At 30.6% G+C, this 14,220-nt stretch overlaps 1 protein-coding gene and 1 long non-coding RNA gene across 2 annotated transcripts in view; both read right to left on the minus strand.

The window, feature by feature from the left end:
• The window catches only part of LOC123668453 (circadian locomoter output cycles protein kaput-like), a 71,896-nt gene that overhangs the window by 32,984 nt on the left and 24,692 nt on the right, over positions 1–14,220 (minus strand). The window contains exon 2 of the mRNA XM_045602187.1: positions 8,625–8,797. Within this exon, the coding sequence (XP_045458143.1) occupies positions 8,625–8,797 (173 nt within the window). The remainder of the gene's footprint in view (positions 1–8,624; positions 8,798–14,220) is intronic.
• LOC123668455 lies at positions 12,807–13,749 on the minus strand. Its single transcript, XR_006745583.1, has 2 exons — positions 13,121–13,749; positions 12,807–13,044 (listed from the first exon to the last, which is right to left on the minus strand). It is a non-coding gene; the product is annotated as an uncharacterized LOC123668455 (long non-coding RNA).

The following is a 14,220-nucleotide window of genomic DNA, read 5'->3' on the forward strand; positions in this document are numbered from 1 at the left end:
TCGTGTGGTCTAAAGCACACTCGTTTTCTTTATTATTATATATTTCTAATGTTTTAATAATCTACATATGTTTAATATGATAAGCATCCCACACTCTTTTGTTACTCTTTACTGGTAACGGTGTACTGTGATCTACATCTACGGGAAACATCTACTCCGGATATCTCGGTTACGCTATTCGATCTCGGGCTGTGTTGAAATAAGGGTCAAACGTAATCGGATAAGTTTATAAACAATACAAAAACGTTTTTGTATTCTTGTAGCCATCGATAAAGATTCGTTAACGGACTGAAAATTAATATATTTCCTTCACTCTTCTAAATTTTAAACTATTGTTAAATAGGCACGTTTTCTTAATCACGAACAATGATGGTAAAAAGATATTTTATACATGATAGTAAAATAAAAATCGGAAGTCAAAGATTTTCGATGAAATATTTTGAATATTGAACGTAAAATGATTTTTAACAAAAGAATAATTAATCAGTGTTGTGTTGAAATATGTGTGTGTTATAACCAATAAACCAATAAACATCACCCACAATGTTGCATCATTTCTTAAAATTATAAATTTCGACTGTATTACGCACACACACACACACACACATATATATATTTCATGTTTACAGACGTCTGATTTTAAAAGTTTCGAGTTTTAGTTAAAATTTACAGAGCTGCCTTTGTTGTATCGTTTATCCGCTTACAAATAATCTCGTAACTTCGTTACGTTGCATGTGTTAAAACGAGTAACCAATAGAATTTTAGTTTTCTATGTGTTCGTTTGCAGCTTTCGTTAGTTTTGTGTTAGGACTTTTCTGTTATTGGTTGTTAAATTTGAAAATAAATGGCTGTAGAATTACTTTAGGAATATTTTTTTTGTTATTTAACTTTTTGAATAAAAATGTAAAATAGTTAATCTATATATATACGTGAAGCAAAAACTTTGTAACCCTTTTTACGAAAATTGCGTGGACGTGGAGGAGTATGATATTTCACACACTTATTATAGAGAATTTTTATATAGAAGGTGTGCAGAGTGCTCATATATTTCTTAATTATGCAAAAAATACACTAAATCAATAAAAAAAAAAAAAACATTACACACATGTACACTTGTATTTAGTACATACACGTATATATACTTTTTTGTTTAATGTTCAAAGTTATAATTGAAATTAATTCTGATCGGATTTCAACCACTAGCCGACCACTGTTAATAATAAATATTAAAATCTATTCGTAGAAAATATTTGAATAATGAAAGAGTTCCATATTGTTGTCGATATATCTTTTTATGCTGGTTCTGAATGACAAAATATGTATTGAGTTCTCTACAAATTGACTAATCAGTACCGTTTTTTTATGTTTCCTCAAGTTAATAAGAGTTTATTAAACTAATTACCAGTTTTAAACATTTAATTTTTTCTTTAATGCAATATTTAAAATGACTGAAACAATTTAAACATTGTTTAATAATAAGGTTTGAATCATTTTGTTATTTTTGAATTAAAATAAATATTTAGATGCTTTTCACTACTTACGTTACAATAACTCTATTAATAGTTTAAAAATCTGCACATTCTACACGATTCATAGTACGGTCATTGTAAGGTGATTATATTAACTTATATCTCATATTTTTATATTATCTCTGACTTTGATGCCTAATGTAGATACAGTTTTGACACATTTTGTATAGAGTTACTGCTAATATTGTTTGTAATCTAATTTTAAGATTATTGACACTGGCATATAAACATGCGGTATAAAATTATTTATGTACACGATATTCGTTTAGGATTTCCCATTTGGTTTTATTAAGCTGTACCCTGCGGGCGTTGCTACGCTTTTTTTGGTCGCACTTATTCAAAAACCTTTGTGGGCTCATGCACAGCACTTTGGTTTATGACATGATCACATGCATAGTTTAAAATTCTATAAAGGACATATCTATTTATGTATTTATTTACACTTTCGCACACCAATACAAGCTTTTAACAGTATTACAAATGATATATAAAAATAGAATTTGCATTCGTTGCAACAGGCGGCCTTATCGCTAATACAGCGATCTCTTCCATACAGACAAACATCCATTTTTATATATATGGATATATATCTAAGTATTTTTTTCTGGTTTAGATAAATATGGTTATATTAAGGATTATAAAAAATGTGTAAGATAATAATGTAAATGATTATTTTACAAGATTCTCGTTTAACCTACAAAAACAAATTCTGTATGTAGGTGCATGACGCGAGCATTAGCTGTGCCAGCGTCTCGATCCTTCGACGAGATGCTGGCTCCTACTCCGGTGAAGTACACGATATATAATACATACTGACAAGGCATTACGAATGACGAGGGTGCCTCTATACTAATGCTCCATTTCGAATTGATAGGTAAATCCTTATCGTTACATTAATAAAATATTTTAATTTTTTTATATTCATTTTTTTATGACTAGTATCTATTAAAATAAAAATAAAATAAAATATTTATTTGTTGTGTATAGTTAATACCTTACAAATAACGTGATTAATAACTGGTGGTTGTGGTTGGTGGGGTATCATGGCCACAGAAGCATTTTTCACAAACTAACTCAATGCAACCTGGTGCATTAATAAAATTGCATTTCCAAAGAATGCAATGGACGCTCGTATAGATAACTCAACACAAAGATATGATTAAGAATTGAATACTAAATAAACGAATAGCGTAATAGTTCACGAACAATCTATGCTAAGAACTATGAATATATTGAGTATTATTTGTTGTGATTCACACAATATACAGAAGGCATACTAATTATCACATTTACCACTAGCGTTATTTATTTAAGAATATTCTTGTGTGAAGTAGACTTTCTTTATTTGTATATATTATACACTTACACGGCAATAAAAGAATATTTAAATGTATGTATTGCATAAGAAAAAATCAAGTAGGCCAGATGGAGGACACTCGTAAAGGAATGAGTTGTGCGAGGACACTTCTTAAAGGAATGAGTTGTGCATGTTTGTATTTTATATCTAATTATTGCTATCAAATAAATAATAAGTTCAAGAGAAACATATAATCCAAACTTCAATTGTTACACAGACACACACATACACACACATACACACACACACATATATATATATATATATATATATGTATAGACGTAAACTCTCCCCTAAAATTAAAGAACGTATTTAAATAAAGGTTTCGAATCGACAAGATATACATACTTATCCACAATATTTTGATAGGGGCGTATCACCACAGTCCACCTAGTCAAAAATTCTGAGGTAAAATACAAAAAAACAAAAATAATAATTTAATTTTAAAGTTTTAATTTGTAAAATGACGATTCAAAAGTGCTATTTGAATAAAGCTGTTTTTTATTTTCATTTTGAATAAAAAATCAATAGCAATGAGAACGTCCTCCTTTTTTGTAAGCCGGTTAAAAATTGTTTGGAAGTGCTTTAAAACCTACTAGAATACCTTGCTTTTTGGTTTGGCTTGGTTTTTATATTAAGGTAAAGACTACGGCGGCTTATGTACAAAAAAAATAGGAAGCGTCCCATTAATATATACTTTATGGAAGTTTGATCACATAATAATTAAAACGAGTGTGCTATATACTACACGACTAAAGTAAAACTTATTTGTTTCCATGTAACTTAAATCTCCCTCTGAACTTTTGTCTGCCTCTCCAGATCTCACTTTTCATAATGCTTTCGTCACGCATTCACCACCTTACACCCCAAGTCACGCGTATGAAAAGATGTTTGACTTCAAAATGTATTTACAAGAATACACATAATTCGTTCTTGTTAAATATTTCTCATCTACAGATGAACTGGCTAAAGCTTTGTTTTATATGTGCACACAACCTATATGCAATTTTATTATTTTTGTCTTAAGTTTTAAGCAATGTTAAGTACGTTTGCTTTAATTAAAATTATATGATAACATTTGAGTACCGAAAGCCGTCATCTAATGCTGAGTAAAGCTAAATTTTTATTCAATAACATTCGCAGGCCTGATTTCCGTTTGGCGTTTTATATTTGTGTATGTAAAATTAGTTTTAGAACCGAGTGTTTCTTTGTAAATGTAACAATTCACTTAGCAATAATACACCCAAGCTTTAAGGGATCAAAATATCTTACGTGGTCATACTATTTGCAAACTACCATAATTTTAAACCAAAACAACAAAAATACTGTATAATAAAATACATATGTGTTTTCTGACATTTTTTAAGCGTGTGTTCTCAAAATTCTTATTATAGTTCAGTCTATTGTAATGAAAGGAAATTAATACTTTATATGTACATATGTTATAATTAAAAAAATATTTACTTAAATGAAGAGCTTACTCATTACTGCAAATTAAACACTTCCTTGAACCTGACCTGGATCAACGTGGTGGACTAAGCTCCAAACCTTCTTCTTCATGTAGAAAGGCATATGACAAGCCAGGATATTACAGACTAAATAATCATGATAATCACATTAATTAGTTATTTAGTGGTTGGTTTATGAGCTTTAACTATTATTAACATGCTTGAACAAATAAACAAGCTACTAACTAAGCCATAAGATGAAGCGCGAGATTCATTCAAGCAATAATAGCGATATCGGAGCGATTTCCGTGGGATTTTGCTTGACAGAATATGTCCCCGAAAATGCACTAATGATTAACAAATCGATTATATCAGAATAATAATTAATTAATATTTAACTTCGAAACGCGTCAACTATTTAAATTAAGGCCGTCGTCTACATACTAAATAGATGCATCTCTGATAACATATTTAACCGGCTTTAAAAGAGAAGGTTCTTAATTCGACTGTAATTTTTTTATGTATCTTATCTTATAATTTTTTACTGAGTGCAACAGATTTTAATGATTTTTTTTATCGAATTTAAATATAATAAAATATTTTGATCGAAAACTGATCTATTTTTTGAATAATCTTTGTTAACGCGTATTTGCTTGATATTTCGTCTACCTACATTGTATTATTGTCAATTGAATTCGTTTTTTTTTTTGTTTATGATTAAAGAGAATTATTTAATCTGTCACTGGTACATACTTGTTATGTACCATTTAAATTGAATTGAGAAATTAAATTTCGTCGACAATTTTTTTACTCTTGAAGTCGGTTTTTTCCGTTTGCGAACAAGCACAATTACTATATGTGACAGGGCTATTGTTCAAAACTGTCTTAACTCTTATTTATCATACGCAGAAGAAGAAGAATATACCTACTTTATTGTGCATATTACAAGCTAACATAACATATATCTTTAAAAATAAAACTTGCAAAACAATATTCACAAAGGCGGTCTTATCGCTAGGTAAGCGATTTCTTCCAGACAACCTTGGGGTAGAGGAGATTTTAAAATAAAAAGAGTAGGGTTATCAAAAAGGCAAAACAGAAAAATAAAAACAAATTAGATCCTACAATCTAATAATACAATAATATATATAAAAAGGTAATATATATTATAAATATATAAAGAATTAAATATACAAATAAATACATACCCATTACATAATATTAATATCAAGAAACTTTTCGGGTATAAATAAAGATCGTTAATATTATTATATCTGTATAGATATTAAAGCCAAGCCAAAATTAAGGGGTTAATTGGTACATAATTTATTATTTATTTTGAATTATTTAAAATTATTTTGTTTTGAATTCATTAAAATTCATTCAATAATTATTAATTCAATTATAGTTAGTTATAAACAATGCCACGATTGGTATAATATATTGTGAATTGTTACCTAATGTAGATCTTAGCACCTACCTCGTGACTCACGGCATAACTTATATATTGTATGTTGTCTAGTACACATAAGTAATAGTACGAACTTGTTACGACTACTGCGCAATACTATGGTCTCGTTATTGATATGAATAGATTTATATGTTAAGGAATTTTAAGTAGAGTTTGAGTATAAAGTAGTGCATTTACTTAATAGAGATAGTTTTCTTAATGAAAAATAAAGTAAACAAAGAATAACACGGAGATCAAGCGTTGGTTATCTTTATTTTATATGCAAAATTAAGCACATTGTTGTAATTGGTTTTAGCATAAGCAAACGACGCATTTATAAGTTAACAGACTGCATGAGACATGCATACTCTATGGTCACCTAACCTAGACATCCTTTATCTTTTTTCACGTAATTTTTTATGGTTCTTTTTATGATCCTTGTCAATTCAGATAGTTCTTTTTATGATCCTTGTCAATTAAGAGGTTTATCGTGTGAAAACAAACGAAACATCATCAAAGTTGCTCTTAATAATATTAATAATACAGATTATACGTTAAACGTATACGATATTAACATGGTAAAATATATACTACAGCACGAATCGGAATATTAATTTTATAACAATGTATTTGTTGCACATACTCTAGCATAATAAAAATCGCACCTAGTTTTTTTAACCGTCTGCAAATGATATAACATAATGAAGTACAAAGCGAAACTCGTGATTTTGTCGAGTTATATTAATTGGAAATGAACGTACATTCCAAGACATAACAATTATAAGTCGGAATGCAGTGAAACTAGAAAATTATTCGCAAAATAAAGCGTAGATCAAACATGAACTAGATCACATACTGCGTCACAAGTGACTAGATAAGTAATCATAAAAATGTAAATGAAAGATATAAATTTGATATTTTTCTATACGATAAGTACGTATACAGTATCTTAAATAGTAGAAAAAAATTATATGCAAAAGATGTGGCAGGTGACAGACAGGAGATATTATAATCTCATAATGTAAATTCTTATTGTATTATATATAATTATAATAATGTAATCTCTCATTTCATTCACAATTTAAGCAAACTAACCGAAGTAACAAATACTGAAACTTAATTTGAATTAAAATCGTAAAAAAAATGTGAAACATCACTCGCACTATGTTAATCGCAGTTTTTTTAATATATAATCAAATTAATGTTGATGCTGTGTGGTTACGGCATTAAAGAATTTAGCCACTCCCTCTCTTCCCGTGGGTGTCGTAAGAGGCGACTAAGGGATAACACAGTTCCACTAGTGCCTTGGAACTTAAAAAACCGACAAATGGCGGGATGACCATCCAACTGTTCGCTTTGAAATACACAGGCCGAAGACGGGCAGCAGCGTCTTCGGTGCGACAAAGCCAGCCCTGCGGTCACCAAGCCGCCTGCCCAGCGTGGTGACTATGGGCAAAACACACGAGTTCACGCCATTTTTGGCGTGAGTTTATGGAGGCCTATGTCCAATAGTGGACTGCGAAAGGCTAATGTGATGAATCAAATTGAAAGTTTTAAATAAGATATTTTTAACACTTGTCACGTTTAACGAAGTTGGGCAAAATTGTCAAAAGCGTTCCAAAATGTTGTTTTTTGTCTTTTGAATTTACATTTACTAAAATTCATATTTACAATTAGATGCTCTGTCAGGGTCAGATTTTGAATACTTTTCTTTTTTTATTATATCTATATATTAATACGTGCAGCAAAAACTTTGTACCCCTTTTTACGAAAATTGCGTGGACGGAGGAGTATGAAATTTCGTACACTTGTAGTTTATATAGAGAAGAAGTGCACAATGCCATTATTTCAAAACTATGTATCAAAATGTATTAAATAAATAAAAAAAAAACATTACACACACTAACATGTGTTTGACACACACACGCATATTATATACTCTTTTGTTGATTATCAGTCTGATCTCAAAGTGAAATTTAAAAAAAAGTTTTCTGTTTTCATAATTTTTTGTTTTTTTATTATTTAAATTTTTTACTATGGTCGAATTTCGAGCATTGGGTACCTACCACTAGTATTAATAATTGTATAAAGAGAAGTGTGTTGCTAATAAAACTTATTTAATGTTCATAGAAACTCATGGATACAAAGTATTGTCGTTTGATAAAATTAGGTAGTCTAACCACTAACAGATAGTCTAAGCGGCGACATGGCAACAAAACATAAGTACAAAATTTTGTTTTGTCCTCCGCCTTTTAAGACGACCGCGCTTAGACTATAAACTATTAGTAATTTATTTTGACTGTTCGAAGTCAAAAGTTGTAAATATCGCGTTTTATGACTTAAGATGTAATCGTTTCTTCGTTCAGTTGGGAGATTCAATCTTGATATTTAATCTTTTTTAAACGGCGTGATACTGATCACGTGGGAATTATGGGACAAAAGGCCATAGTGCCATGTGACATCCTTTAGCCTATTCAGACCGTTCCAGAGTCAGATGTACAAACATATAAAGAAACATTTAAAAGAATAAAAAGTAGTTTATGCGTTGCTCTACAACCTCCTCTATCTACCATTGAAATTCCTATAAAAATTGGTTCAGCCGTTTCGGAGATTATCCCGAACAGAATGGCAGACAGACAGAGTTGAAAATCTTTTGTTTGGGTTTTAGTATCTTGTAAATAACCATATGAACTTGAAACAAAATTATAAAAAAATCGCAGACGGACACTAAGTTTATTTATATGTATGGATATATAGATGTAACGATTATTTAAAATTCACACTTTTGATAATTTGTAAAACAGGGTAACGTCTAACGTAAATATAATAAAATAACACACCATGTTGATGGGAACGTAAGTAATGGGCAGCGAGTCGGAGGACGCTTCTCTTGTTAATTTTCCTTCCAGATTTGACCACCGGCGGAACGATTGCAGCCAGTCTCGCGACGGATTCATTCAGTTTGTCCCGCCTTTGCTTCTCAGCTTTGTTACGCAGCTCGCGCGGAGTTTCCCTGCGAAAAAATGTTACATCCGTAATTAAAGATGTTGTTATTGTTGAAATTAAGGACAGCAAAAGCGAGAAGGTATAAATCAAATAAGGACTATTTATATTTTGTGTATGATATTCACGTTTGTCAAACATATACGGTGAATTAGAAGGCCTTTAAAGTTTACTAGAAAATACTAAAAAGGGTTGTAATTGTAAAAAATACATTTGCAGTTACTGTTTAGTTATGATAATAACTTACAGGGCTTAAACGACTTAATATAAAGTACATTTAGATATAACAATAAAGTTAGGCATGTCATATTTTACACCAGCATATCAAGTGGAATGAACAATAAAGTTTCTAGTTCGTACCAACAAACGAAATATGAGTGTTGTTGTAATGTGGTTTTTAAATACTACACTTATCTGTGCACTGTATTCATCTATACTAATATTATAAAGCTAAAGAGTTTGTCTGTTTGTTTGTCTAAGCGCGCTCATAAATCGCGCAATATCAGAAGCTAATCCGCAAGGTTCGAATTAAAAATACTTTTTGTATTGAAAAGTCCATTTCGTGAATTAATTATCACCAAAAATGAAAAGGTGATTTTATTGCATTAGCATTATCCACGCGCATAAATTTCATCAGTTTCATCAACAAGGCAATTTTATGAAGATAAACCTTGTCTTTTATAGCATTTCTTTTGGACGCATTATTTAGGAGATAATGTAAGATCTAATGAAACGACGCCGCGTGAAGGTCGCCCGTGTTGCACAGTGACGATTTCAAAATATTTTGATACGTTTTTCCCTCAAACTAACGCGGCTGAAACCGCGGGGCATAGCTAGAATTTTGATATATGAACTTGAAACTCACACTGGTATGCGGGTAACACATTACATTTGTTTATTAATTAAACAATTGGCGGTGTTTCATCCGAGTTGATATTTATGGTTATTATCGTGTTGTCATGATTTTAATCGAGTCATCTTATCTCTTGTAATACTAGTATATGAACAAAACATTTAACGCATCTTACAAAATATGTTTTTGATATTGACATGACACGTATTACTGAGATCCTAAGACAGATATAGAAAAAAAAACTCTTCTATTTTATGATATTGATTATCTGCATTTGTTTCCTCCATCTCTTTTGAATTTCGAATTCTTTCTAGAGGTCTTATAAACGTAAGCGAAAGAATAAAAAACGAATAAAAATTTAATTTAAAATTTTAAAAAGAATAAAAATTTAATTTTAAAATTTATCAATTTAATGGACAGTTTTAAAATATTAATCGCTACTGATTATTCTTTTATTTTAAACGTCACATTTTCCACATGTTCAGTTTAATGGCGTTATTTTGTATGTTTAGAAAATATAAATAAATAAATTAGTAGCTATAAAATAATATCTAACTCTCCTTTTAACATAATAACTCAAAACAATTAAGCTCTACTAGAATACAGGAAACACAATACCGTTTGCCGAGAGTTTCTAAGTACTCAATCCGATTTCAGTTGTTATTTGAGAAAGGCTATGAACGCCACATATTATAATAGCATCATTTCAAATTCTACAGCGGTGACTCCGCTTCCTGCTCCTAGGGTTCTGGATTCGACTCCCATTTCGAGTCTGTGTATAATATACATATTTATTTTTACATTTAGGTATCATTTAATTTTTTAATAATCGTACATACAGTACAATTATTAAATAATTGTGTTTGCTCGCAAACGAAAAAAAAAAACCGACTTCAATTACATCGACAAGTAATACAACGTAGATCGATGAAAAAATAGTCAAGCAACTACGCGTTATCAAAGATTACTCAAAAAGTAATTATCAGATCTCAATAAAATTTATATGTGACCACATGATAAACATCAGCTTTCGATTAAATTAAAAATTATCAAAATCGGTACACCCAGTAAAAAGTTATTACGGATTTTCGAGAGTTTCCCTCGATTTCTCTGGGATCCCATCATCAGATCCTGGTTTCCTTATCACGGTACTAAACTAGCAATATCCCCTTTCCAACAAAAAAAGAATTATCAAAATCGGTATATCCAGTAGAAAGTTATGCGGTATAATACAACGTAGATCGACGAAAAAAGCGTCAAGTAAAAACGCATTATTAGATATAACTCGAAAAGTAGTTGTTAGATCTCAAATAAATTTAAATGGGACCAATTGGCACACACCACCTTTTGATTAAAACAAAATTTGTCGAAATCGGTCTACCCGGTCAAAAGTTCTGATGTAACATACATAAAAAAAAAAAAAAAAAATACAGTCGAATTGAGAACCTCCTCCTTTTTTGGAAATCGGTTAAAAAGTAAAAATAAGTCCGCAAAGTGGCGAGTAAGTGGGGCTCTTTGATCGTTCTCGTCAGGTGTAGGCTTCGGTACGTGCGACGCATACATTTTTTCGTAAAAGTCCTCAATTTCAGCAAGTATCTCTGAAACCAATGTGACGAATTTGCTTTTCGAAGTTTTGAGCCTTATCAGATGACTTCGGCCCAGTTTCTTGGTGAAAACCTTCGACCTCCAATTTTTATCGATCTCTTTCTGTATGCGACGGGTGTTCCACCAGTTCCGTTGAAGATCGCGCCTCAAGAAGCTACAGATTGTTTCGTTGTTGAGAGTCTGAACTTCGCCAATTGCCCTGGTGAACCAATCCAGGCGCTCGTCAAGATGTGTAGAGGTTTCCAATACAACTTCACGATTCATGAGTTCCAGTTGGAACAGAACATGTCCGACTAGGGGCATAGTTGAACGAACAACTGACCTCATCAGTCGGCATACGGCAAAGTTATTTATGATAGTATACTCAAATCTTAATCGTACTATTTGAATCTTTAGTCATAAATACATCAAGCAAATATTATTAATATGATAACTAAAAGGAAGAAAATGTTTGGAGAAAACCGATTTCTCATTGCCACCTGGGCAGGTCTGATATGTTATTATCTAAATTCTAAACTATTGAGACCCATTGTTATCAAATGTTTATAATTTATCTACGGAAGTTTGAATTCAATCTATATTATCTAACATTTATTACATTTTTTTGCCTGCTGTACTATTTTATTATTAAATGTTAACTCAAATAAATAAATGAACAAAAAATACTGACTTATAGTAAGAATAATCAAAATGTAAATCGAAATGTACTTTATTCAAGGAGAAAAGCATTTTTGGATCGTCATTTTACAAATTAAAATTATATTGGTTTTTAAGAATTAATTAATTTTATTATTATTATAGAATCTGCCCAGGGGAATTGCAAATAAACCCCGCAATTACACTTTTAAAAAATATTATAACATGTATAAATTAAATATGTATACCTACATTATTAATAAAATCAGTTTAATTAATCTGTAACAATGATTATTTCCATTTAAAATCTATAGTCCAGTCATTACGTCGGAAAAATCGGGTTAGAAATGCAAATGAACCGAGAAAGCCAAATTTTGGATATTACGTGGGGGATGGCTAGAAAAGCTTAAGTTCAAATTGTCGACCAAAATAACCTTGTGGGTTTTCCGCCATCTTGAAAAAAGGGTTAAACTCAGTTTTTTTTATCATAACTCGGTTCCCCGTTGAGATACGAAAATTTTTATAGAATACTTTTTTGTTGCTCTTTTTACGATATACAATTAAGGTACTATACATTTTTCACGTATCGATCATCGTTATCGAGATATCGTTAAAAAAAGCCACAAATTTTGGGAGAAAAAATTGTTTTTTGCTATTTCCTTTTTTCTCGTGAAAAATATCGAAAAATGTTTGAAATATAACTTGTAGAGCCTGTTCAGACCTACAAATTCGTTTTTTAATTTTTCATTTTCGAGATAAATTACGACCTCTAGCGCGCCACAAAGTGAGTAAGACTGTGCCCGGTGTCGATTTAGCCGCTCGCACGGTTGTATCCACAACGTAAAAATGAATGAATTATTTGCTTAAGGGAATTATTGTTTAAGGGAATTATTGCTATACGAAGTAAATGAATAAACCAGCAAAATTATAAATCAAAAACATGAAATTTATTACTCAAAAAATTTTCAGAAGTTGTGACACCACATCGTCTTTTTATAATATCGGAAAGTCGAAATTCATCAGCACCCTCGAGAAGAACCCGAACCTGCGGTCATCGGTAGAACTATTCAAGCAAGCCTGGCTCAATTTCGGAGTGGTAGTTTCATCAAACGTGAACTCTGGTGATTGGACTTTCTGTACTGATAAAAGTTATAGAATATAGTCTGTTGAAAAAAAAAAAAACAGTTTCTCAATCCCATTGCATTTTTTATGTTGTTTCTTAATTTTTACTGGATATACCTATGTATTTTTATGATTCTTCTTTTTTCTTATTTGCAAACTGCCGCTTGTTGTGTGGTATCATTTATACTTGAGCGAAATATGATGAGTAGCCTTTGAATTATACCTAATAATATTTATTATACTATACTTGTCGATATAAATTGAAATCGAACAAAATTTGTATGAGATCAAATACAATTCCTATTAATTTATCATTGTTTTGTTTACGCTATTTATGCTTATCAGTAACAGTTAGCTCAGGCATATTTAGATAAATATATGATCCACACATTTAACGAAATATTCACTTTGTTTATTAAAACTCTATGTGACTTTGCTCGTATCTCTAATAATACATTTAATATATTTTTTATCTGAAAAGATAGCCAGCTACGTATGTGCTTTAGATGTACTTTAATATGTGTAAACATCTGAAGTAAAAGCGAACTAATATTGCATTTGCCAAACACTAAATTGTTTTTACGACCTGACACGTTCGAAAGTTTTAGGTACTTATTGATGTATTAATTATTTGGCTTGTCAATGTATTAGTAAACACACACATTTTATCTTAATGTGTGTCCGTATGTGTGTGTTTGTGTGTGATCATATTACGATATGGTTAGCTTTTTTTTACAAAGTCTTAAAATATTTTTAATAAAGTAATTATACTGATTCATAGTATTTTTTTTTAATGTTTGAAAGCTATATATCTGTTTATAATGATTAATTTATAACAAATTGCAATTAACAATACCAATACTTTAATAAATAAAAAAATTACTAAATAATATTTTAAACTTAGTCTATATAAAAATATTAAAAAAATCACGTTAAAAAAGTCTTATAATAATAATAATATCTTTTAAATATGGAGAGAGAGCAACATTTTGACGTTCTAGCAATAAGTTCGGGGGATTGTATGTAGGTACACTGAGCGCAGCGTTAGAATGCCAAGATTAAATATAGCAGCATCTTGCCATTAAAATCTATTACCGCCGATCGCCAAGTCACATTGGTATATAAGGTATCAGGAAGTACTTTCATTTACGACAAACACTAACAATGATTGACGCGTGCCAACTAATAGGCCAAAAATTTTTATTTTCCAACACGCC

Source organism: Melitaea cinxia, chromosome Z (genome assembly GCF_905220565.1).
Source record: "Melitaea cinxia chromosome Z, ilMelCinx1.1, whole genome shotgun sequence".
Classification (NCBI taxonomy): Eukaryota; Metazoa; Arthropoda; class Insecta; order Lepidoptera; family Nymphalidae; genus Melitaea; species Melitaea cinxia.